We start from the raw sequence: 27,512 nt of genomic DNA, 5'->3' as shown, positions 1-27,512 counted from the left end.
TACACAACACCCAATTCAGAATAGCTGATCTCCTGATGAGCTCGACCACATGCTGTTCTTAAAAGTCATGTTGCAGGCATACTACAAATTTTCTCTCTCTTGGGATCCAGCACCAGCCTGATTTTCCCAATCTACCTGCATATTGATATCTCCCATAACTATCATAACATTGCCCTTATTACATTACAAAGATCGTGAAGAAATACCAGATTAATACCATCCACAAACCCATAATGAAGCTCAATTCAGAGATTATAAGGGTCAAAGATTACACAGGACTCATGATAGCTGGCATTTACAGGATTCCTGTGAATGTGGAGCAGCTTATGTTGGCCAGATGGGATACATGGTGGAAACCAGAATCAAGGAGCACAGAAGGTGTATCTGTTTGGGTTACCTGGAGAAATTGGCGGCAGCAGAACATCGCATTTGCAATGGCCACAGGAGATTGACTTCGACGGCACAAAACTACTATGCCATGCCAATGGCCTGGTGAAGGAAGCCATTGAAATAAAACTAGGGGGAAAGAATTTTAACAAAGATTAAGGTCTCATAGTTTATTCATCATATATGCGGAGAAAGCAGTAGATTCTTCATCCATCTTCCTTTGTAATTTGTAGCCCACATCCTGGCTACAGCTAAGATCTTTCATCAGAACTGGGAAGGTCTTGGTTAGAAAAATCGACTCTTTATTGCCCTTCTTAGATACTGCCTGACCTGCTGAATTTAACTTCATTTTCTGAATGTGGAAGATCAGCCATTATTTTGATGAGTGATGAAAAAGGGTAGAACATATAAATGAGATAATGTAATAAGATGAATAAGCTTATGCTGATACAGTCGACGAAGTTGGCGCTGCATATGAAAACTTTCATGGATCTGTTGAACTGAATGGCCTGTATCTGCTACCATTCTGACCAAAGCCAGAACCTTTCTCAAAGCTTAAAATACTGACTCCATTCGGACTCTTCCCCAGTAGGACCCACAGGCTTTATCCAATCAGAGACGTCGCCTTGCCAGCTGCTGATTGGACACCTCGGCCGGTCGCGCTTTCCACTTTTGCTTTCTGGTTGTGAATACGACCAATCGCCGACAACCGTCTTTAGTGCGGTTACCGGGGCTGAGTCGCTGCGATCCCCGACGACACCGTGAAACAGACCAGCTCCGAGTTCGCGGCTCCGGCGTTCTGTACACCGGAAGTGTTGTACCGTCTTGAGGGAATTAGCGGTGGCTGTATTCTGACTTCCGGTGGCGACTCAGTGTTGAGACCGAGGTGGGAATTGGGGGGTGGCGACGGGACTGTAAGCGGGGAGGGTGAGGTGAGGAGAAGGACGATGAGCTGTGGAGGTAAGAGTGCGTGAGTCAAGGATCGTGGAATGCGGGGGCAGGGTGAGGGATTTGATGGGAGGTCACGAGAAATTGCAGATGCTGGAAATTAGTAGCAACACACAAAATGCTGGAGAAATACAGCAGGTCAGGTAGCATCTATGAAAAAGAATAAACAGTCGATGTTTTGGGTCGAGACCCTTCTTCAGGACTGGAAAGGAAGGGGGGAAAGCTGCCAGAATAAAAAGTGGGGGGGAGGGGAAGGAGGGTAGCTGGAAGGTGAATGGTGAAGCTAGGTGAGTAGGAAAGGTAAAGGGCTGGAGAGGAGTAAGAACTCTGGAGATGAGGGAACGTAAGGTTTGGGGATGTGAGATAAGGAGGTGAAACAGGATCGTGGTGTGATCAGGGATGGTCAGCGGGAGGAGAGAAGGTGAGGTGAGGGGCACTGGTGGGGTAAGTAGAGTTTTGTTAGAAGTTTAGTTGAAGCTATGTTGGGGTGGTGTATGATGAGTATCAGTTTTCCAGGCCATTGAGTAAGCATTTGACTGTATAAATGTTATTTCTCTGTTATATAAAGGAAATCTTACTGTTTTGAGAAGAAGTTTATTATTGTTACGTGTACTGGGGTGCAATTAAAAACTTTTGCTTGGATATCATCTGGCAGATTGAGATAGTACAAAATCAATAACAGAATACAGAAGAGAAAGTGCAGTGCAGGTAGACAAAGTGCAAAAGCCATGGTGAGGTAAATTGAGAAATGAAGTAAGAAATAAGAATACCGTAATCTCATAATAGCGGGGTGGAAACAAGATGTTAAATAACATGGACATTTTCAATGAACATGGTTATAAATTTCACTGGCATGCAAGCTCTATATGATGTGAGTCTGTGTTACTTACTGTACCTGGGGGTTTAACTCTTCAGCAAATTGAGTAACTGTCTTTTCTATTATTTTCTTAGGTTATTTATCTAACCTTAACCTCACTGGAAAGTTGGATAAACTTGGTAGCATCAGTTGAAGCAAACCAGTAACTTGCAGATCTTTGCTTGGATTGAAAGAGGAAGAATGAGTGAATAAAAATCAAGTTATGTATGCTGGTATGATAATCTACAGGCATGAAGATGCAAACTCAATAGAGTACAGTGACCGCGACTGAATGTCGATTGTGATTTGAACCAAGCAAAATGGCAAAAAGGAAAGCAGGGTAAATATTTTCCACATAATTACTTGTTTCCTTATTAAAGAAGCTACATAAAATGAGTAATCTGCATCACAAAACTAGTATATAGACAGAATTCCGTGTAACATCTTAGAACTCATTTCTACAATATTGAGTCCTTGTGTGACATTAAGGAACCTCTGATTGCTATAGCCACAAAGGGGATATCTACATAAAGGTTAATGTACAGTTCTTAGGCACATGTAAAAAAAAAATCTCTAAAGGTGAAGATGCTTTCAAAAATAATGGAATGAAAAGATCAAAAAAAACTATAAAGAGCAGTAAATAATAAAGCTAAATGAAATCAATATTTGGTACAACCACCCTGTACCTTCAAAACTGCATAATTTCTCTTTACGAAACTGTCACGCAGTTTTATCAGAAGATCAACTGATGGGTTGTTCCAAGCCTCTTGGAGTACTTGCCACAGTTCTTCTGCAAACTTTAGCTGTCTGTCCAGGTAATCCCAGACAGCCTCGATGATGTTGAGATTATGGCTTTGGAGGCTGTACCGTCTGAAACCATATATTAAAATTAGGGTGATTGATCTACTTATTTATTATTATTATTTTTCTCTGCTAGATTATGTATTGCATTGAACTGCTGCTGCTGCTAAGTTAACAAATTTCATGTCACGTACCGGTGATAATAAACCTGATTCTGATTCTGACATTGCGTAGTACTGTAGACAGAAGAACTAAATACCCCAACAACCTTGGGCTATTAGCAGACATTTGATAAACATGAGATTCTGCAGATGATTGAAATCCAGAGTAATACACACACAATGCTGGAGATTGATACAGATCAGACAGGAATTGGTGTGGTCATTTATAGCTTATTGACAGTTGTATGTCATAGCAGAAAATGTGCCGAGGGACGTATAGTATGTTGGAGACTTTTATTTGCCTTGTATTATCCCACAACATCATTTAAGAACTAATAATCCCTATTGTTTCACCATATTTTGATGTGGATTGAAATGTTCTTGTGACAAAGACCTTGTATAGAAACACAAAACTTCCAATTGTTCAGTTCATGTTTTATAAAAAGTATTTTACTCTATTAGAATTCTGACAGAACTAGTTGGCTTGTCTTGTGTAACTTTTAAGCTAAGCATTTTTATCAGTGTAATGTGATAGTAGGGAGTAAGAATTTTACTAGAAATTAATTGATTTTAAAATAAAATCCAAAGGCATGTGGACAGTGCTTGTATTTGTTGCCTATTCTCCTTGAGGTACCACTTTACAATTGCTATCTTTCTGATTATGGGTAGTTCAGTGCTGCTGGGAAATGGGTTGAAGGATTTCAACCCAATTGTGATACATTTCTAATTTAGAATTGTGTACAGTTTGAAAGGGAAATTTGGGATAGTGGAGATGTTCCAATGTGGCTGTTGTCTTTTGCCTCTTTTGGTGATTGCAGTGGTGGGTTTGGGAGGTGCTGCTGTTGCCTAGGATGAGCAATGGCAGTGTGAATTTTATAAATAATACACACTTCAGCCACTATGTACCCACGGGTGAGGGTGTGAAGGTTTAAGGTGATGTACTAATCAAGTGTGCTGCTTTTCCCTAAGTAGTTTTGGGTTTCTGAAGTATTGAAGCTGCATTCATTGAGCAACAGAAGCATATTCCATCGCAATACTGACTTGTTTTAGCTTTGTGGCTTTTCCACCTGAGTTTCTGGTCACTAGTACCCTTCTTTAGCCCATTTCAACCCCTCCCTCTCTCCCAGAGGTTGTTAGTGTTGAGGAATGAAGCATCTGTGATGTCATTGAACATCAAGGGGAGGTGATGAGGCTCTCACTTGAGATTGTTGCTAGCTGATATTTGCTTGTTGTGCTCTGTCTTCCACTAAAGTGTGCAGGAGAAAGTTCATTCCCTTTATCTTGTATTGTGATTAGTAATGGGTCTAATTTCTAGTATGACTTTTTAGATTTTAAAAAAAACAGTTTACTTCAAAAAGACACTTAAACTATCCAATCCACTGTAGACCTATGAAATACAATACTTGCTGAGTTTTTTTTTATTGCAGGGTAATGTTATTGCCTAACTTAGTTTTGTTGCTACCCAGCTATAAAGTTATTGGTTCCATTAGGATTTTCATAAAGTGCCCTACACTTCTTGCACTACTGACAGATTCTCTGGGATGTCTTGTACTGTTTTAGGAACTATCAGTGTAAATTCTAATCTCCAGATTGTAGTTAACTATACATTAAAAATACAGGCCATCCCTGGGTTACCTAAGAGTTTTGTTCCTTAGAACTCTGTGAGTCTGTTTCCCCATAAATCAGAAATACCATTTTTCTACAATAACCCATACACTGGCTGTCATTCTTTGCTTTCATTGAATAATCCCACCTCTAATTAAGGAAATGGAATATCCAGTCCACATCCAGTCATCAGTGACTGCCAAGAAACATTTTATTATTACTAGCTTGAAAAATGCTTTCAAAAAGTATGGGAGAATTTGCATGAAGATGGATTTCCAGAAGTGAAGTTGTTAATGCAGGAGCTACTGTATTGCTTTGGCTGCATTATTTGTATTACTTTGAAATTTCTTGAAGGGTGGTGAAAAGTACTGTCAACTAGTCTTTTGCTCATTAACAGATTCCTGAAAGTTTAATATTGTATCGACTTGAAGACATTGAAGGATGTTATTTATATTATTTAACATATTCTTACAGTTGTAGTTTTATCTGGAATAGATGGGCGTTCTATAAACTGAGAATGGCCAACCTTAGATAATTCCTTGGTTGAAAATAGCTTTGGGATTTCAGAGCATATAAGGTGTTATATAATGGATTAAGTTCTTTAACTTTTGAGATAATGCTGATATCTCACTGATTGTTGGAGTTTGGGACGATTCAGCAATCACTTGGAGCAATACAGAAAACTGCGGCTCAAAGAATTCTTCACTGTGATAAACGTGAGCTTTTGGTTAGTTTCTTTGGAATAAGCAATTAAAGTTCACTGGTATTGCCTGTTTCTATTTAATTCATTGTGACTGATTATAATCTAAATTGTAAAAGTAAACTTTGCTCAACAAACTTCAGTCAGGGAATGAATTATCAAATCCCAGAAAGGCAGTCACTATTTTGAAAGCTTCCAGGATCTGTTTTTTGCCTTTAATATAAAATTTAACAGAGATTTACTTTGCATCTGCTGTCACATGGTATTGGTAAAACTGTTAACAGTAAATGTGTTTTTCTTTGACTAGGTGTGACGTAATGGCGGCCGGAAAGAATATGAAGTATGACTCTCTGGTGCTTTTGTGTGAGTGGCATTCGTGTGGATTCACTGCATATGGAATGGAAGATTTCAGTGATCATATCGCAGGGCATTTAAAGGAACATTTACAGGACCAAATACAGGGAGATGAAAATGATATTGAACAACAAGGTGGGGTGAGCAGTGCAATAACTGAGCTGATGATGGCAACCTTGGGGGGTGGGGGGGATGTGAGCGGTAGCAGTTCTGAAAACACTCACCCAGAAAGCTACACGTTTACTTATAGCTAATGGTAGTATTACCTGGATTTGAACAATACTCAGAGACATAGCTCCTTTGGCTATTCGGCTGTCCCTTTCTCTTAAGTTCTGGTTGTGTGGCACAAATGATTAGCTGTCTTCAAAATTTCTATTATGTTCTGCTGTACTTTAAAAATATGCAGGTGCCATCTGTGAGCCTGCAAATCTAATTTAATTCCCTTTTTCTGAGGAGCATACCTGGGCAGAAAATTAATTGTCCAAGTTAATGAGATCATTTTTCTGCAAATATATTGCTTAGTTTGAATTTGTGAATCCTGGTAACAGCAGGATGTTAACCCTGTGTGGCCAGTTAGAATGAGCTAATAATTTAAACTTTTATGGTTCCTTTAAATACTGTTCTAAAATGCTGTTCAAAGTTAAATGTGGAGGCTTAGAAGGGGTTCGTAAAGATGGAGAATTGATGAGAAGAACTCCAGTTTTTGGTGGAGGATCTAGCAGTGACAGTAAGGCAGCTGAGACCAGAGTCCTTGCCACATAACTTGAGGTGCAGCTCAGGGCAAAGTAAAGCCTGAACACATCAACTGTTTACTCTTTTCCATAGATGCTGCCTGACCTGCTGAGTTCCTCCAGCGTTTTGTGTGTGTAACTGTCATTGTTTGCTTCTATGTAGATAGTGCCTGTTGAGTTCATCCAGTATCTTGTGTGCTGGTGAATGAAGTAGAATAGGTCAAAGCCTTTTGTGGTCTTGATTTTAGGTATTTTAACAAAACTATGCCATAGAATCAGAATAAGGTTTATTATCACCGGCATGTGACGTGAAATTTATTAACAGCAGCAGCAGTTCAATGCAGCACATAATCTAGCAGAGAAAAAATAATAGTAAATCAAATAAAACATAATAAATAAATTGATTACATACATTGAATAGATTTTTAAAAACTTGCAAAAACAAATACTGCAAACACGAGAAATTCTGCAGATGCTGGAAATTCAAGCAACACACATTGGTGTGTTGGTGACGACTGCATTGGCGCTGCTTCCTGCACGCATGCTGAGCTCATTGACTTTATTAACTTTGCCTCCAACTTTCACCCTGCCCTCAATTTTACCTGGTCCATTTCCGACACCTCCCTCCCCTTTCTAGATCTTTCTATCTCTGGAGATAGCTTATCTACTGATGTCTACTATAAGCCTACTGACTCTCACAGCTATCTGGACTATTCCTCTCCCACCGTCTCTTGCAAAAATGCCATCCCCTTCTCGCAATTCCTCTGTCTCCGCCGCATCTGCTCTCAGGATGAGGCTTTTCATTCCAGGACGAGGGAGATGTCCTCCTTTTTTAAAGAAAGGGGCTTCCCTTCCTCCACCATCAACTCTGCTCTCAAATGCATCTCCCCCATTTCACGCACATCTGCTCTCACTCCATCCTCCCGCCACCCCACTAGGAATAGGGTTCCCCTTGTCCTCACCTACCAACCCACCAGCCTCCAGGTCCAACATATTATTCTCCGTAACTTCCGCCACCTCCAACGGGATCCCACCACTAAGCACATCTTTCCCTCCCCCCCCGCTTTCCGCAGGGATCGCTCCCTACGCGACTCCCTTGTCCATTCGTCCCCCCCATCCCTCCCCACTGATCTCCCTCCTGGCACTTATCCTTGTAAGCGGAACAAGTGCTACACATGCCCTTACACTTCCTCCCTTACCACCATTCAGGGCTCCTTCCAGGTGAGGCAAAAACTTCACCTGGGAGTCAGCTGGGGTGATATACTGCATCCGGTGCTCCCGATGTGGCCTTCTATATATTGGCAAGACCCGACGCAGAGTGGGAGACCGCTTTGCTGAACACCTACGCTCTGTCCGCCAGAGAAAGCAGGATCTCCCAGTGGCCACACATTTTAATTCCACATCCCATTCCCATTCTGACATGTCTATCCACGGCCTCCTCCACTGTAAAGATGAAGCCACACTCAGGTTGGAGGAACAACACCTTATATTCCGTCTGGGTAGCCTCCAACCTGATGGCATGAACATTGACTTCTCAAACTTCTGCTAATGTCCCACCTCCCCCTTGTACCCCATCCGTTATTTATATACACACATTCTTTTTCTCACTCTCCTTTTTCTCCCTCTGTCCCTCTGACTATATCTCTTGGCCAACTTCTGGGCTTCCCTCTCCCCCCCCCCCTTTTCCCTGGGCCTCCTGTCCCATGATCCTCTCATACCCCTTTTGCCAATCACCTGTCCAGCTCTTGGCTCCATCCCTCCCCCTCCTGTCTTCTCCTATCATTTTGGATCTCCCCCTCCCCCTCCCACTTTTAAGTCTTTTACTAACTCTTTCTTCAGTTAGTCCTGACGAAGGGTCTCGGCCTGAAACGTCGACTGTACCTCTTTCTAGAGATGCTGCCTGGCCTGCTGCATTCACCAAAAACAAATACTGTATACTTTTTTTTAAAAAAAAAAGTGAGGTAGTGTCCAAAGCTTCAATGTCCATTTAGGAATCAGATGGCAGAGGGGAAGAAGCTGTTCCTGAATCACTGAGTGTGTGCCTTCAGGCTTCTGTACCTCCTACCTGATGGTAACAGTGACAAGAGGGCATGCCCTAGGTGCTGGAGGTCCTTAATAATGGACGTTGCCTTTCTGAGACACCGCTCCCTAAAGATGTCCTGGGTACTTTGTAGGCTAGTACCCAAGATGGAGCTGACTAGACTTACAATCCTCTGCAGCTTCTTTCAGTCCTGTGCAGTATCCCCTCTGTACCAGACAGTGATGCAGCCTGTCAGAATGCTCTCCATGGTACAACTATAGAAATTTTTGAGTGCATTTGTTGACATGCCAAATCTCTTCAAACTCCTAATAAAGTATAGCCGCTGTCTTGCCTTCTTTATAACTACGTCAATATGTTGGGACCAGGTTAGATCCTCAGAGATCTTGACACCCAGGAACTTGAAGCTGCTCACTCTCTCCACTTCTGATCCCTCTATGAGGATTGGTATGTGTTCCTTCGTCTAACCCTTCCTGAAGTCCACAATCAGCTCTTTCGTCTTACTGACGCTGAGTGCCAGGTTGTTGCTGTGGCACCACACCTCTAGTTGGCATATCTCACTCCTGTGTACCCTCTCGTCACCACCTGAGATTCTATCAATAATGTCAGCAAATTTGTAGATGTTATTTGAGCTACGTCTAGCCACACGGTCACGGGTATATAGAGAGTAGAGCAGTGGGCTAAGCACACACCCCTGAGGTGTGCCAGTGTTGATCGTCAGCGAGGAGGATATGTTATCACCAATCTCCACAGACTGTGGTCTTCTGGTTAGGAAGTCGAGGATCCAATTGCAGAGGGAGGTACAGAGGCTCAGGTTCTGCAACTTCTCAATCAGGATTGGCCTTGTAATGTCACAAATGTAAATTATTCCTTTGACATTTTCATTCTCTACCTTTGAGAGCGAATGAAATCAGAGTTTGAACAGAGTGAGATGATGACCGGTGGCTTCTGACATCAGGCCAACCATGCCAATACATTGGCTCAAGTTTAAGAAATTTTAAAAATCTACACAATTTTCAGATTCTGCATTGAGCAAAATATATTGCAAACCCTCTGAAAGCAGTTAATGAAAATGGGTAAATCGCAGCTTAAATTTTACCTCCAGTGTACAATGTATTGAAATATATTTTCATTGGTGTATATAAATGGTTAATGGAGCTGATTTAGAGGAATTTTACTTTGTCCAAATTCCTGAGTAATACAAAAAGGGATCCCTATAATGTTAGCATCCTATTTTGTAATGCCTAATACTTATAAAGTATTCTTAAGCCCACCATCCCTACTGGGGCATAGGTCACTGACAGTTCTCCGGAGTCCTCTGTCCTGAGTTGAAGGTTGATCAGCTCTGTGGCTTCCGCTTTCACTACGACTTCATACGCTTATTAGATGAAGATCCTTCCTTGGAAAATGAGGTCTTTAGAGCTTCTGTTGGTGTTTCTGTGGCTCTGGGTTTTTACAGTGTGGAGTTGTTAAGCCCATGTCCAGTACTTCTCCTTTCCCATCTGGGCTTGGGCCCATCCATGGCAGAGTTTTATAATCTATAATTTAGCCAATTTAGGAAACTACTCTATCCAGTTAGCATCAGCAGCAATGCAAGTTCCTTCATTGGAGTAGAAGGTTCATATGTGCAAATCTTCTGCTGCAATAAAGGTCAAAATCAAATGATTGGCCAATTAAAGAAACAGAATGAACTTGCATGTGTTCCAACATAGTCTCTTGTGATGAGTTGATACTCATCAAAGTGAGGTGGTTACATGTTAATTCAGTATTTTAAAAACATAAGCAAACAGCAATTTTAAGTACTTTGACCAGAGAAATGTGAATAATGCTTGTTTGAATACTGTAGAATATTTTGAGATTGGGATGTAACTGGGAGAACTATTTGTTTTGGTAGCAAAAAATTTAGACACGCCATTTTCTATTTTTATTACTCAGCGAATCAGGCACCATTTTGTGTCAGTGTACTTTCATGAGAATTAAGAATAGTTGGGTATAATATAGAAGCTATAGAGTTGGAGAAGACAGAATGTGTGTGGTGGGGTAAAAACCAAGAGACTGAATGAAACAAGTGATGGTGCTGAAGGTTTGTTGATCTCTGCTGGATAATGTAACTGGGAGCTAAATGTGGATGGGAAGAGGAAAAGAATGCAGGAGCTGAGATACGAAACACTGTCATTATTGACAATCTGAAAAGTGACCAGCTTGAAATGTTAGTCTCTTTCCCCATAATGTGCTGAATTTGCATCATTTTTTAATAACTTTTGTGCCTGCAATTTTCTCACTGTGCAATTAAACCTGTGCCGCTATTGACCCACTGTGAATTTTGTTTATTTCTTAGAGGAGCACCAGTGTCTGTGGGCCGACTGTGGCTACTACTCCGTGGAGAGTTCAACTGATGTGATCCGCCATGTGTATTTTCACGCCTACCACACGAAGCTTAAGCACTGGGGTCTGCAGACCCTTCAGGCTCAGACTGAACTCGAGCATTGTTTATTGGATCGGCAGAGCCGTAATATCATTCCAGAAATTCCGGAGAGCTTTATCTGTCTCTGGGGGCACTGTGATGTGAGAATTCCTCTTAGCAATCTGTTTTCCAAATCCAGTCTTGTTTGTTGTAATTCTGCCTATCGGCTTGTGGAATCTTTCAGTCTTACAACATGGAAATAAGCCCTTTGTCCACAATATCTACACTGTCCCATCAAGCCCCAGCTTACACTGAACCCTGTCTCAAGTTCAAATTCAATGTCATTCAACTACATACAGCCAAGCAAAACAGCTTTTCTCCAGGGTCAGGGTGCAAAACAGAGTACTAGCAGTCATACATATATTACATTTAATTACCATAGCAGTAAACATGCAGCGCACAAAAAAAAACATAGTCCAAGTCCCTGAGTGTAATGTTCTGTAGACTGGTGGTGGTGCATTGGATGTTATCAGCAAGAACAAGCTCGCAGCAGTTTGATCATCCCATGTGGCCAGTTTGTCTTCCACCAAGAGAATATTAGAGAACAGCACCAACACACATTCTCATCAACTCTGTCTGGTTCCATCCCTCACATACCCACCTGAGGCACTTTACAGTGAGCAAATAACTACCAACATTCACATCTTGGGTAGGTATATGGAGGCTGGCACACCCAGAGGAAACCCAAGTGGTCACAGGCAGAATATGTAAACTTCACATGGCACCAGTGGTCAGGATTAAACCTGGAACTCTGAATCTGTGAAACTGCAACTCTGTACAGTCACACCAGTCATCCTGTTGAAAACATCGCATTTTAAGCTGTAGTAACCACAGCAACACAGTCCTGTTCAGTGAGGATGAGGGAGGAAAACGCTGCTTCCTAAACAACAATCAAAACGTTCCATATGTGAGAGAGGGAGGTGGTTTCCCCTGATTTGTCTAGAGGGTTAGATAAGCACAGATTGCATATTGTGTTAATAATTTATCACTTGCCATGTTGCCTTCCAATTTATCATTGCTGTGTTTTCCTTTTAGAGCACTTTTGAGAATCCAGAGTGGTTCTACAGACATGTGGACATGCATGGGATGTGTTCGGACCGTGATGCAACCTCAGAGTCTAATGTTATAATACCCTGCTGTTGGAAAGGTGAGCCCTTCCTAGCATCGGATTGATCATCAGGCTGTTGCACACACTAATTCACTGAGCAAACCTAACTACCATATAAGTTGTAAAATTAACATGACTTCCAAATTTGTTGTGACAGGGCAGTAGATCTTGACATCCTAATAGCTGCTGCTCTCTATTGATGGCTTTATTTGAAATGGAAGATTCTGTAAAATAATGCTGATAATTGAAGTAGAGGGGCCAAGTAATTAGGAAAGGCAAAATAAATGTGGTTGATTTGTACCACAGATGGTTGGGTTTCATGAATTCTGTTGACTTGAGTTGTGGCTTTGGGGTGAAATGGCAAGTTTTCATCATATCTAATGGAGAAGATTCTAATATTGGCATGTTTTGATACAGAAAATTGAATAGTGGCTGGGTAAGACTCAGGATTTCCTTAAAGTAATTGACAGTGATGGAATAAAGGAACTTTGGGATCTGATAAACATCTGCTACTTACTATTTAGTTACTTTGCAGACCTTTGATTATGATTACATAATCATGTTTTTGGCTATTCATTGCCCATTTTCTGCTTTTAGATTGTGAAGCAACATTCAAAGTGAAATTTAAATTAAGAGAACATCTGCGTAGTCACACTCAAGAGAAAGTAGTGGCATGTCCAACTTGTGGAGGGATGTTTGCCAGCAATACCAAATTCTTTGATCACATACGCAGGCAGATGGCAACAGAATGTAAGTAAAATGCTTTGGGAATACTCTCAGAGATTATTATTTTAAACACTTTCACAGATCAAGATTACTGACTATGAAGCGGAGTTACTTTGCAGGCTTACGTTACTCAAAGCATGGTCTGAACATTGAAACAACGTACTGTATGTAACACAGCTCCTGACCACAACACAATCACAATGCAAAGTACTTCAGGACATGAACTCCAATTAGGACTTGTTAAATAGAGTTAACAATATTCATTGCCCTTGTGTGGCCGTATCCTGTAGAAGTTATTTACTTTTGACTTTAATATAAAGCCAGATACTTCAAACTGGGTTGTGACTTCATGTCATTTGATGTCATTGACCTAGATACAACTTCATAAAGGCACATGTGAATGTCTATTTTTACAGAGCTGAACCTATTGCTATAAGAATTGCTTATCACAAGGTTTTGTTCTGTCTCACTAGACCAACGCTTTCAATGCTCCCACTGCTCTAAAAGATTCGCCACTGAGAGGCTGCTCAGAGATCACATGCGGCATCATGGCAAGTCAAGTTTCATGCTGTTTCTAACTTTTTCCAATTAGGGTTCTGTTGTACGAATATCTTTTATTGATATCATTTTTTATGGGGGGGGTGTGGTGCTCCAACATTTAGGTTGTTCCAGTAACAACCTCCCTCTTAGAAATTCTCAGACCTCTTGATTTTGTGATCGACTGTGCTCTCAACCTTTCCAGAGAAAGCTGTCCACACAGATCCCTGCAGCAGAGTTGATTTTTCTCATTGGTTTAGGAGGATACCTGGTGCTCGTATTTTATATATTGTGATATAAAATGGGAGGGGGAGAAGCACAATGTTTTTTGTTTTAAGCATTTTACAGAGCTAAAAATGATTAAAATATACACCTTAAAATATAATATTTTCTAAAATTGTTTTGGAAATCTTATTACAACATTGAATTACGCACACCAACAAGCAAAATAATTTACTTGGTTCAGGGTATTTAGCAACAATATTAGTTTGTAAATATAAAAAAAATTTCCTTGGTGTATGGGAATGCTGCAGAACCATGCAATTTTGACGGTTGTTTCACAGACAGCAACTCCAGAGTTTTACATAGCAACTTCACCTGTGTAGTTCTATTTATTATCAAAGTAAGTATGCAGTATGCAACCCTGAAATTTTTTCCCCCACCAATGGTCAAGAAACAAAGCAGAACCATGGAACAAACCTGTTCAAACATCAACCCTCACTACCCCCCATGCGCAAAAAAAAATTGCACAAACGGCAACAAAATAAAACAATAAAAAAAACACAATATAAAACACAAAACGCATATTTCAGTTCAGCCCAGCGTTCATCACTTACAGGCCACCGGATTCAAAAGTCGCCCAATAGGAGCAACAAAAAAAGAGCAGCTCAAACTAGGAATGGAATACGTCATTTAAAAACTGAATCTAAATCTGCAATCCATGTCGACTGAACCCTGCTCCAGCTCCATCTGCTAACACCATCGAACGCAAGGACCTTCCCTTGGGAGCGGCAAGCGAAAGACTGCCACATGCAGACACTTTCTCCAGCAGAAGCAAGCGAGAGGCTGGCAATCAGTGCTAAACACTTGCCTTCCGCACTCACCTAAATGGTTTCAGTCTTCCTAGGTGCTTTAATCGTCGAGAGGTTGTCAGTCATGGGCCTAGGCCCTGCCTCCTGGCTTCCTATCCTCCATGTAGTATGTTTTGCTCACAGCCTCGTGGAACCCCCTCAGAGACAGCAAAGTGCCGGATTGCCTGATTGACCCAAAATCACACCACCAGATTACAGGTTTTAATAAGTAATATTACCATATCTGAAATGAAAAGAAGTGAAAGGATAGGTTTGTGACCATCTTGAGGACGTCACCTTTGGTAGCATTGTTTGCTGGTGCCATCTTCCAGATTTGTCATTATAGCTGCAAAATCGAGGCTGGAAGACTGCTGTCACCATAGATGTACTCTTAAGTTTCCCGCTAATAAGGAGCTGGCTCTTTGTTGAAGTTAAAGGACTGCATTGGAGACATTGATCAAAGTCTTCCTGGTCCCTGAAAGTTGGAGCTAAGTTCATTGATATTCCAAAGCATTTATTATGCACTTCTTTCTGTAGATTCCTCAAGCAGTTAGGAATGATAACTTTTGTTCTAAAATGGATAGCAAGTTTCAGAACTATTGAAACAATATTTTTAGCGTAGATGATATGAATCGTGCTTTAGACTAAGCTCCCTAGGTTACTACTGAACAGTGGTGTGTCCTTCATATTTGGGTTTGAATTAAATGTCTTTGTTTTCTAGTGAATTATTACAAGTGCCCATTTTGCGATATGACCTGTCCAGCTCCATCTGCCTTGCGGAACCATATCAAGTTCCGCCATAGTGACGAAAAACCATTCAGATGTGAATACTGTGAATACAGGTTTGTGTAGAGTTAAAATTTTGGGTTTTCTTGTCCACTCCTCCTCTTTCCTCCCTCCCTCACCCCCAATCCCCAGATCTTCTTCATTCTCCTTTCCCTTGGAGATAATTTGGTCTGGATTTTCCCATTTAGTGAAATGTTAATACTTGTTGGTCAGTGTTGATATCCTCAGTTGCCATTTCACCACCCAGTGGAAGCAGTTCATTAGAACTTGTCTCATTGTATTCTATCATAACTCTTGGACTTGACTCTTGTACTTTTACATTGCGAGGATCTGATCTGGCTTAAGATCTGAGAGCAGTTTCTTCTCCACCTCATGCAAGTGCTGAACAATTCCATGTGATGTCCAGTGGCAGAGAGCTGCAGTGGAAGTCAATAAGTTTGGAATGCTTGCAAAATATATATCCTTGTATATATATATATATATTCCAAAAGAAATAGTATCATTTAGTGTGTTTGTAATTGCTTTGCCCATTCTTGTTTCTGATTCAATATTTTCTTGCATTGCAGTGCGATTTGCCATCTATTTGCCCAGAAATTAGCATTGTCTTTTCCACATTTCTTATCACAATTTGCCACAATCTCATTTGGAATGATCAGCAACTTTAAAACTACCCTTAACTTCCAAATGCAGATCATTAGTTGGAAATGAACAATGTAAGGTTCCTAATGACACAATGGTACAAAACACACATTTCTAATTTTAGAAACTACCCTTTATCCTATACCGCTGTGTCTATATTTCCCTTAATAATATGCTCCATTACAATTGTTTTTTTAATCAAGTAGTGTTTAAAACTCCATGTAAACTACATTAATTATTTCTTTAGGACTGTTTCATTTCAGTTCTATCTTGGTTGAGCTCCTGACCTACCTTTACAGAATACACACTGTTAAAATATTTTGTTAAGTCATTTCATCTCTTAAGTCTTGTTGCCAATTTTGAAACATGTAAACTGCTGATAATTTCATTGGTTTGCATTTGAAAAATTATTGTACATTTATCTCCCATTGGCATGGTAACTAATTAGATAGATAGATATACTTTATTGATCCGGAGGGAAATTGGGTTTCGTTACAGCTGCACCAACCAAGAATAGAGCATAAATATAGCAATACAAAAACCACAAACAATCAAACAACAAAATGCAAATTATGCCAGATGGAAAATAAGTCCAGGACCAGCCTATTGGCTCAGGGTGTCTGACCCTCCACGGGAGGAGCTGCACGTTCAATGGCCACAGGCAGGAACAACCTCCCGTGCCGCCCAGTGTTGTATCTCGGTGGAATATGGCCGAAGTCCAACAGTAAAAAGTTCAATATCCGGTCTACAAACACGTTCCTCGATCGTAATATGACCCGGATTGCACCATCCGTTGTTAACCAGAACAGTAAGCACCCAACTCCTTTATACTTACCGCTCTCAGTGCACTTCCGGTCAGCCCGAATGGTCTGGAAGCCGTCTATGGAGAAGTTTTGATCGGGTATGTCCTCGTGCAGCCCCGTTCCAGTGAAACACATAACACTGCAGTCCCGAAATGTTCTTTGACACCTGGCTAGCGCCGTGAACTCGTCCATTTTATTACCCACTGAACTCCTCTTCTCCATAAGTCTCTGTTGTCTCGATCCGGTCCTTTGTGATCTCCCTCTGCATCCTCTGTGTGTTTTCCTCCAGATTTCAGCAGGGGTGTCCGCCGCTCTGCTCGCTAAACCGGCCAGCATAAGCTCAGTCAGCTGGTCCCTGGAATACACAATGCGACCATGCTTCTGTCCCGCTAATGAGACGTGTCGGAATGTAACTATTTCCAGCGCTAAAAACCCAAATAAAACTCTCTCTGCCAGCATGTTAGAGAGGGTGAAGTTTCAACGTGCTACTGTGAAAAAAAAATACAAAAAATAACGTAAGTTAAAATGTAAGAATACTGGTCGGAATGGCTGTAACAGGCTGCATGCACGACCGGCGCATGCGCACTATTTTCAGAATATTTAGAGAACTTTTGCTGCTTTGTTCTGCAGCTTCCTTCGGGAGCATTGGATGAACAATTGATTATCTTAATATTTGACCATCTGGCACTTATTTTGCAGTCCCAGTTTCCATTACCTCTGAGAGTAAGGCAAAATACTTCTACCACTTTTGTTTAACCAGTCACCTTCTCTTCATTTATTAACCCTGTTTCCTGTTTGCTAGTATCAAGTTTTACTGTTGTTCGGATGTTTTTGTTAATATCTTTACTGTAGTTTTTTTGGTCACTTCAATTTCACCATATACTTTCCTATATTTATTTTACCCACTTTATGTTTACTACTTGCACTGAAGGTTTAATTATTTAGTTTGATTGTATCCTGTAAAGTGCTCAGGTCCTCAACATTTCTTTAATATATCTGAATTTATTGTCCTCGCTATTTCTTAAATGCTGCCCTCCTTTAAGATTGATACAGCACAGGAACAGGCCCAATGGCCACGATGAATTTGACAAACATGATGGCGGCTATACTTCATTAGGAGTTTGAAGAGATTTGGCATGTCAACAAATACATTCAAAAACTTCTATAGTTGTACCATGGAGAGCATTCTGACAGGCTGCATCACTGTCTGGTATGGAGGGGCTACTGCACAGGACCAAAAAAAGCTGCAGAGGGTTGTAAATCTAGTCAGCTCTATCTTGGGTACTAGCCTACAAAGTACTCAGAACAACTTCAGGGAGCGGTGTCTCAGAAAGGCAGCGTCCATTATTTAAAGGACCTCCAGCACCAAGGGCATGTCCCTTTTCTCATTGTTACCATCAGGAAGGAGGTACAGAAGCCTGAAGACACACACTCAGCGATTCCGGAACAGCTTCTTCCCCTCTGCCATCCGATTCCTAAATGGACATGGAATCCTTGGACACTACCTCACTTTTTAAAAAATATACAGTATTTCTGTTTTTTGCATGTTTTTAAATCTCTTCAATATATGTATACTGTAATTAATTTACTTATTTATTATTTTTTCTCTCTCTGCTACATTATGTATTGCATTAAACTGCTGCTGCTAAGTTAACAAATTTCACATCCCGTGACAATGATAATAAACCTGATTCTGATAAATCTCTTCTGCTTGCACGTGATGCGTATCCCTCCATTTCCCCACATATTCATGTGTCCATCTAAAAGCCTTTTAAATGCCACTAATATATCTGCTTCCATCACTACCTCCTGCAGCCTGCTCCACTTATCTACCACTCTCTGTGTATTTGAAAAAGGTTTTACATTACTTTTTGAAAATCAAAGTCTGCAGATGCTGGAAATCGGAAATAAAATAAAAAATGCTAGAAGCAGTCAGCAAGTCAATCAGCAACTTTGGAAAAGGAAACAGTTAACATCTCAGGTTAAACAGTGCTAGAGCTAAAGGAAATCAGTTGGCTTTAAGTTGCAGAAAAAAAAGTAAAGAATGGATGGAAGAACTCCAATGTTTCTAAAAAATAAATAAATAAATTTTCTGATGCTGGTCTTTATGTTGAATCTTAACGGCAGGTCAGGTTGGTTCAGTGGAAAGAGAAACTGTTTTTATTGCCCTCAACAAGTGTTACCAGACCCACTGAGTTCCTCCAGCAATTTTTGTTCCATATTCTATCATCTGCAGTCTCTTGTGTCTTTCCAGTATTTTGTTTTTAATTAAGCATTATTGCTTTCCCTGCTGGAGTATCAACACTGAAAATGATTAATTACATAAAGTTTCCTAATTATCCAATTTTGGACCAATTCTCTTAAAACTGTGACAGTTGATGTTGACTATTCTGTTCCATTTACAGATGTCACTTTTAGTTTCTTTGCTGATCAATGGTCTACGAAACAGTCACAGTAGACCTCTGCAGTTGAAGGAATTTCCTTCTGATTTCTCCATTTTAATCTTTAGAATAAAATGAAGTACGCATCTTTCAATGTATATAGCTTGTTGTTGTTCCTTTCCACACCTTGTGGCACATCGGGTGCCAACCTTGCCATTTGTATAGCATTTATCTGCTTTTTATGAAGCCGAGTTGCTGGCTTGACACTCTACTCAGCACAGATGGAAAGAGTGCAAGGAGCCGGCCAGATTCAAACCCAGGACCATTCACCTTGAAGTTTGGTGCTGATGCCACTACACCACCGGTCGGCTATTAATAAGATTGCTTTTGAGCCATCTCCTTCCTCCCCATCCCCAAAGTAAAATTACTGTATCTTAAAGTAAAAATGCCCTTAAGGCAAATCACTAAACCAGTTTTGTTCCTGTAATTTTCAAATGTAATTTGGAAACGTTAGAAAATTGAGAAGGTCACTGTAATTTGTTTTCACCTAGTTGCAAGAACTTGGTGGATCTAAGGAAACATTTGGACACCCACAGTGAGGATCCGACCTACCGCTGTGAGTTTGCAGGTTGTACATTCAGCGCACGGTCCCAATATTCTATCAAGTCCCACTACAGGAAAGTACATGAGGTGAGTAGGGGAAGAGAGCGCAGCACTTCTGCGTTGTGTGAATTAGAGCATGAAGAGTACAGCACAAGAACAGGCCAGTTGGCTCACAATGGTGTGCCGAACCAGCTTAAAAAGCAAATCAAAAACACCAGAATACTAATCCCTCCTATCTACACCATGTCCATATCCCTTCATCTTATACTTATATCCATGTGCCTATCCAAAATTTCTTAAAAGCCTCTAATGTAGTTGCTTGTACCATCATACCAGGCAGTGCATTCTAGACATCCAGCACTTTGAGTAAAAAAACTTGCCCCTCGCATCCCCCTTGAACCTACCCCCTTACCTTCAATGTATGCCCTCTGGTATTAGACATTTCAACCCTGGGAAACAGATGCACTCTGTCCACTCTATCTATGCCTTTCATAATTTTGTAAACCTCTAGATCTTCCCTCAGCCTCCCAAGGCTCCAGAAAAAGCAACCCAAGTTTATCCAGCCTGTCATGATAGCACATGCTCTCTAAACCAGACAGCATCCCAGTGAATTTCTTCTGCACCCTCTTCAAAGCCTCAACATCCTTCCTATAGTGGAGCAACCAAAACTGTATACAATACTCCAGATGTGGCCTAACCAGAGTTTTATGAAGTTGCAACATAACCTCTTGACTGTTGAACTCAATGCCTCGACTAATAAAAAGCAAGCATTCCCCCTCCCTCCACACAATCCTGCCCCCCTCCCCCCAAACACAATCCCCCTTAACTACTTTATTGACCTGTGTAGCCACTTTCAAGGAATTATGAACTTGGATCCCAAGATCTCTCTGCTCAGCAACACTGTTCAGGATCGTGCCCTTAACAGTGTACTGCCTCCTTGCATTTGCCCTACCGAGCTGCAACATCTCACATTTATCTGGGTTGAACTCCATCTGCCATTTCTCACCCCATATCTGCAAATGATCTATATCGTGCTGTATTCTTTGCTGGTCTTCAATACTATCCACAACTCCACCAATCTTGGTATCATTTGCAAATTTACTAACCCACCCATCTACATTTTCACCCAGGACATTTAAATACACTACAAAGAACAGAGGTCACAGCACAGATCCCTGTGGAACTCCACTAATCACAGACTTCCAAATTGAATAAGTCTCTTCAACCACTACCAGCTGTCTTCTATGCACAAGCCAGTTCTGAATCCAAACAGACAATTTGCAGCGGATCCCAGGCATCTTAATCTTCTGGATTAGCCTCCCATGAGGGACTTTGTCAAATGCCTTAAAAATCCATGCAGACAACATCCACTGCCCTACCCTCATCACCTTGTCAAAAAACTAAGCTGGTAAGGCATGACCTGCCAAACATAAAACCATGGGTTTCTAAATGCTCATTTTTCCTATACATAAGAATTTTCTCCAGCAATTTTCCTACAACTGATGTGAGACTCACCAGTCTATAGTTCCCAGGGTTTTCCCTTGTTCCCTTCTTAAATAGAAGTCTAACATTAGCCACTCGCCAGTCCTCCGGGACCTCACCTGTGTCTAGAGAGGACACAAAGATACTGGTCAAAGGCTCAGCACTCGTCTCTTGCCCCCTTCAATAACCTGGGGTAAATTCCATCAGGCCGTGGGGACTTAACCACCTTGATACTCCTTGGGAGGCCCAACACTTCTTCCACCTTGACCTCTAAATGCCCTAACGTATTTATACACTCAGTACTGATCTCCTGGTCCTCCATATCCTTTTCCTGGTAAATCCTGAAGCAAAGTACTCATTAAGTACCTCACTCACATTTTCTGCATCCAAGCAAATGTTCCCCCCTTTATCCTTGAATAGTCCCACCCTCTCCCTCGTTATCATTTTACTCTTGTATGTATAGATACATACTTGTCATCTGCAGTGTCAGTCTTCCTGCAGGAAATGGATAGTGTATTCTATCTGGAATGGGATGGCCTATTTCTATTTTAATTCTCTCTACAGAAACAGGTCATTCACTCCAGCAAAGCTCTGCTAATGTATATGTCCTCCTATCCGCTCTTGAGTCTCCTACTATTTCTTTCTACTGCATATATTTTATACAGCTTCTCCTTAAACATTTCTGTGCTCTTCACTAATCCCTCTGCAGTGAAGAGTACATCATAACTACACTCCAGGTAAAGAAGTTTTTCTTGAATTCATTGTTGTGTTGATGAGTGACTATCTTATTTAAGGTACTGTTTCTAGAATTGCAAGATGAAACAACTTTTGCATATCTATACTATCAAACGCCTCCATGATTTCAAGGTGAACTCTATCAAACCACTCCAACAGTTTTTACACCATCCGCAGTGTGTTGGATGATTCCTGTTATGGGGCCTTTATATCAGTGTTATTGATTACTGCTGCAGAAAATTGGAACCAGGTGCCTCTGCAGTAGAATGATGATACTCTTGGCAAACATAAAGGCCATTAATTGGAAATATTTGTTGATGGCATACTGTTCTTCATGGGTTATTGGAGGGTGGGGGGAGAGAAATTAATCTGGTATATCCAGGCTTGAGTTTTTTACTTTATGAGCAAGAATGGAATTGATGGGGTTCCTCTTGCATTGACTTTCCTTTGCTATTCATTGTTGAAAGGTCATGTCTTGAACTTGTCAACCCAGCCCTGAGGCTGACGAGAGTATTCTTGAGACAACAGTTTTCTCACATACTTAATTTTTATCTGCTAGAAAATTAACATCAATTCATTGGTTTTGAACTGCATATTAAATTAAATATTTCAAGCTTTTGTTTTAAAAGCCCATTTCCAAGAGTGTCAGGAACACATGTAGTCCATTACTCTTTTGCATCATTAAAAGCTGATAGTCATTTATTCTTTGAGTGTTGCAAAATTTTTTCATTGTGTAGATATTGTCTTTGAATGGCTCAAGTTAGGTTATTGAGTTAATTATGACTTTGGCCTTTTCAGGGGGATTTGGAACCCAGATACAAATGTCATGTTTGTGACAAATGTTTCACAAGAGGGAACAATCTGACCGTGCACCTCAGGAAGAAGCATCAGTTCAAGTGGCCCTCGGGTCACCCCCGGTTCAGGTCTGCTATCTATTTCATTTGATGCCATTTATACTCCTTAACAGAATTGATGGCTTTGTGGACAGTACAAAGATATATAGAGGGGTAGGTGGTATTGAGAAAGCAGGAAATCTGCAGAAGGACTTGGACAGGTTAGGAGACTGGACAAGAAAGTGGCAGATGGATTAGTGTAAGGAAGTGTATGGTCATACACTTTGGTAGAAGGAATAAAAGCGTAGGCTATTTTCTAAATGGGGAAATTTTGAGGGTACAGAATCTTTATGTTCCTGTTAGGTTGAAAGGAAAGGTTAAAAGTTTGAGAGAGCCATGGTTTTCAAGGGATATTGGAAACTTGGTTCGGAAAAAGAAAGAGATCTACAATAAATACCGGAAGCTTGGAGTAAATGAGGTGCTCGAGGAATATAAAGAATATAAAAAGAACCTTAAGAAAGAAATTAGAAAAGCTAAAAGAAGATATGAGGCTGCTTTGGCAAGTAAGGTGAAAATAAATCCCAAGGGTTTCTACAGTTATATTAATAGCAAAAGGATAGTGAGGGATAAAATTGGTCCCTTAGAGAATCGGAGTGGACAGCTATGTGTGGAGCCAAAAGAGATGGGGGAGATTTTGAACAATTTCTTTTCTTCGGTATTCACTAAGGAGAAGGATATTGAATTGTGTAAGGTAAGGGAAACAAGTAGGGTAGTTATGGAAACTATGATGATTGAAGAAGAGGAAGTACTGGTGCTTTTAAGGAATACAAAAGTGGATAAGTCTCCAGGTCCTGACAGGATATTCCCTAGGACCTTGAGGGAAGTTAGTGTAGAAATAGCAGGGGCTCTGACAGAAACGGGGATGGTGCCGGAGGATTGGCGTATTGTTCATGTCGTTCCATTGTTTAAGATGGTTCTGAGAGTAAACCTAGCAATTATCGGCCTGTGAGTTTGATGTCAGTGGTGGGTAAATTGATGGAAAGTATTCTTAGGGATGGTATATATAATTATCTGGATAGACTGGGTCTGATTAGGAACAGTCAACATGGATTTGTGCGTGGAAGGTCACGTTTGACAAATCTTATTGAATTTTTTGAAGAGGTTACTAGGAAAATTGACGAGGGTAAGGCGGTGGATGTTGTCTATATGGACTTCAGTAAGGCCTTTGACAAGGTTCCACATGGAAGGTTAGTTGGGAAGGTTCAATCGTTAGGTATTAATATCGAAGTAGTAAAATGGATTCAGCAGTGGCTGGATGGGAGACGCCAGAGAGTAGTGGTGGATAACTGTGTGTCAGATTGGAGGGTGGTGTCTAGCCGGTGTGCCTCAGGGATCTGTATTGGGTCCAATGTTGTTTGTCATATATATTAATGATCTGGATGATGGGGTGGTAAATTGGATTAGTAAGTGTGCAGATGATACTAAGATAGGTGGAGTTGTGAATAATGAAGTAGGTTTTCAAAGCTTGCAGAGAGATTTAGGCCAGTTAGAAGAGTGGGCTGAAAGATGGCAGATGGAGTTTATTGCTGATAAATGTGAGGTGCTACATTTTGGTAGGACTGATCAAAATAGGACATACATGGTAAATGATAGGGCATTGAGGAATGCAGTAGAACAGAGGGATCTAGGAATAATGGTGCATAGTTCCCTGAAGATGGAATCTCATGTGGATAGGGTGGTGAAGAAAGTGGTAGAGGCAGGTTCAATTTTGTCATTTAAAAAAAAATTGGATAGGTATATGGACAGGAAAGGAATAGAGGGTTATGGGCTGAGTGCAGGTAGATGGGACCAGGTGTGAGTAAGTGTTCAGCACGGACTAGAAGGGCCGAGGTGGCCTGTTTCCGTGCTGTAATTGTTATATGGTTATATGGGAGAAAATTCAAAAATTAGAGGTGCAAAGGGATTGGGAGTCCTTGTGCAGGATTCCTTGCAAAGTTAACTTGCAGGTTGAGTTGATGGTAAGGAAGTCAAATGTAATGTTAGTACTAATTTTGAGAGGACTAGAATATAAAAGTAAGGATGTAATATGGAGGCTTTATAAGGCATTGGTTAGATCACATTTGGAGTATTGTGAGCAGTTTTGTACCCCCTATCTAAGAAGGGTTTTCTGCCAAAGGGTTTTGGCCTAATACATTGACTTCTTTTTTCTATAGACGCTGCCTGGCCTGCTGATTTCCTCCAGCATTGTGTGTGTGTTACTTGGATTTCCAGAATCCACAGATTTTCTGTTGTTTAAGAAAGGATGTGCTGGCATTGGTGAAGGTCCAGAGGAGGTTTATGAGAATGATCCTGGGAATGAAATGGTTAATAAGTGAGGAGTGTTTGGCTCTGGGCCTGTACTCGAAGGAGTTTAGAAAAGTGAGCGTGGAACCTCTTTGAATCCTATTGAATATTGAAAGGCCTGGATAGAGTGGATGTGGAGAGGATGTTCCAAATAGGTGGAAACTCCAGGATCAGAATCAAGTTTATTGTCACTAAAATATGCCATAAAATGAGTTGTCTTGTGGCAGTAATACAGTGTAATACATTTTTAAAAAACTATAGGTTGCAATTAGAAATATGAATAGTTCCAAAAGCGAGCAAAATAGTTAGATAGTTTTCATGGACAGTTCGGAAGTCTGATAGCAAAGGGGAAGAAGTTGTTCCTAAAATGTTGCGTGTGTCTTCAGGTTTCTGTACTTCCTCCCCGATGAGCCTCTACTCATTAGTGTGTCTGTAGAAATTTGTAAGTGTTTGTAATCTCCCCAAACTCCTAATGAAGTATTCATGATTGCATCCATGTGTCACCCCAGGGTAATCATTGTTCAATTCTAATCGTTAACTTTTAACTTTAGATACAAAGAACATGAAGATGGCTACATGCGACTGCAGTTGGTACGTTATGAGAGTGTTGAACTGACTGAACAACTAATGAAAGACCGGGAAAAGCATGAGGGTCGCTTAGACGGCGTATCAGAGAGTTTGGTCTTGTCCGAAGCTAACCTACGAGGGATTATACTGGAGCCTGTGGAAGAATCAAATAGCGAGGACCAGGGGGTGGAAAAGCACAGCCCTGACTGCTGTGTCAGTGAATGCACGGATCACTGCAATTATGGTGATGCTGTCGATGGGGAACATTCCCGACAATCGCCGTTAGTCTCCTGTGACTCAAATGAAAGCCCCATCATCCGAGTGGCCAATCGGACAAATGAACATGGAGAGAATGAAACCGTTTACTACGTTCTGACCAATGCACAAAGCCCAGGGAGGACTGCGTCAATTACTAACATGGAGACTGAGGAAGCCTCCACTGACAACATAGAAAAGACTGCAGAAGAATTGGGCATTGAAATAATTGGCTAGTACTAATTAATCAGATGGGGTGTGTGTGTTTGATAGCTGTTTTTGTCTTAGTCTGACTAATTTAGAAGCAAATATACGGAACATGTGATGCTTTGTGGGTTGGCCTGCTGCTATTGATATATTTACAGACATCAATGTCTCTTTTTAATGTAGCCCCGTGAATATAAGCGTATGATTATGTTGATCTCAACCATTGCCAGGAGCAATACAGGCCCTGCTCTCAATTATGCTACAATCATTAACTCAAACAAATCTATTCAAAGTAGATTTTGACTGACATACAGTGTCAATACAAATACAGTTTTCTTTCACCAGAATAATGATTTTTATTGTGTAAAAGTCTACTGGTGGTAATTTTAATAAAATGCACTTTTTTGAAGTCCTACAGTTCCTTTATTGCAGATAATTCTAAAATATCTGTACCTCTCCCATGTGTAGAAATTGTTCTTGTGCCCCCTGTTGATGTACACAAAGAAACGGCAGAGTTTTGTCCTGGAAATTCATTGAACCACTGAATTGCTCTCTGATATAGTGGATCTCATTTGTGCAACCTCATGTACAGTAAAGACAAGTTCCTGTACAACAGTACTGCTGATTTTATGGTTCACTCCTTTGTCACCTCCGCTGCTTTCATTCTTCTCTGCCCGCCCCCACACCACCTCCTTAAAGGCAAGAGGGGTTCTAGAATGTTAAAATCTGATTCCATTGTGACTCTCTGGGTGGCTGTTTATTGTCTTTGAATGTAAGCTATAGCCCATCATTTTGAGTTTAAATATCTGTTTGTATTGCTTATTTTTCTAAGCCACCCTTGATCTGTTAAAGGTCAAAGGTATACAAGATCATGAAATGTTCTGTTAAGGTAAATGGAAGTTGATCATAGTGGAGGTTGGTCAGCAATCGGGGGAATAAAAACAATTTAATCAGAGTGAGCAATGCACAAAATGCTGAAGGAGCTCAACAGGTCCGGCAGCATCTATGCAAATAAATAAACAGTCGATGTTTTGGACTCTTCATCAGGTTACGTTGCTCTGGATTTCCAGGTGTATAAGATGATGAGGCATTGATCGTGTGGATAGCCAGAGGCTTTTTCCCAGGGCTGAAATGGTTAACACGAAAGGGCACAGTTTTAAGGTGCTAGGGAATGGGTACTAAGGGAATGTCAGGGGTGAGTTTTTCACACAGAGAGTGGTGAGTGTGTGGAATGCACTGCCAGCGACGGTGGTGGAGGCAGATACAATAGGGTCTTTTAAAACACTCCTGGATGGGTACATGGAGCTTAGAAAAATAGAGGGCTATAGAACATAGCCCATGTACAGCACATTACAAGCCCTTCGGCCCACAATGTGTCAACCCTCAGACCCT

At 40.9% G+C, this 27,512-nt stretch overlaps 1 protein-coding gene across 3 annotated transcripts; it reads left to right on the top strand.

The window, feature by feature from the left end:
• Window positions 1-1,035: 1,035 nt before the first annotated feature.
• hinfp (histone H4 transcription factor) lies at window positions 1,036-26,664 on the top strand. Of its 3 annotated transcripts, none has more exons than XM_063038566.1 (11): window positions 1,036-1,273; window positions 2,287-2,531; window positions 5,766-5,947; window positions 10,920-11,146; window positions 12,081-12,192; window positions 12,751-12,903; window positions 13,353-13,430; window positions 15,208-15,328; window positions 19,647-19,785; window positions 22,714-22,838; window positions 25,643-26,664. In XM_063038566.1, exons 2-11 carry the CDS (start codon window positions 2,512-2,514, stop codon window positions 26,148-26,150), a joined length of 1,665 nt encoding a protein of 554 aa, XP_062894636.1. In that variant the 5' UTR covers window positions 1,036-1,273; window positions 2,287-2,511; the 3' UTR covers window positions 26,151-26,664. The 3 variants fall into 3 exon arrangements, with proteins under 3 accessions (XP_062894636.1, XP_062894635.1, XP_062894637.1); XM_063038565.1 differs by having other exon boundaries at window positions 1,036-1,347; XM_063038567.1 differs by lacking the exon at window positions 13,353-13,430 and having other exon boundaries at window positions 1,036-1,347.
• Window positions 26,665-27,512: the final 848 nt, after the last annotated feature.

The sequence above is a fragment of the Mobula hypostoma genome, chromosome X2 (assembly GCF_963921235.1).
Source record: "Mobula hypostoma chromosome X2, sMobHyp1.1, whole genome shotgun sequence".
Lineage (NCBI taxonomy): Eukaryota > Metazoa > Chordata > Chondrichthyes > Myliobatiformes > Myliobatidae > Mobula > Mobula hypostoma.
Note: the sequence above shows the minus strand (reverse complement) of the source record. Positions and strands in the feature narration are given on the sequence as shown.

What these genes read in the sequence shown, in the direction of transcription:
- hinfp (XM_063038566.1), top strand. Translation starts at nt 2,512, where the DNA reads ATGGCAAAAAGGAAAGCAGG. An exon ending in AGATCACATGCGGCATCATG is followed by an intron (nt 13,431 to 15,207) that starts GCAAGTCAAGTT and finishes TTTGTTTTCTAG; the next exon opens with TGAATTATTACAAGTGCCCA. An exon ending in ACTACAGGAAAGTACATGAG is followed by an intron (nt 19,786 to 22,713) that starts GTGAGTAGGGGA and finishes TGGCCTTTTCAG; the next exon opens with GGGGATTTGGAACCCAGATA.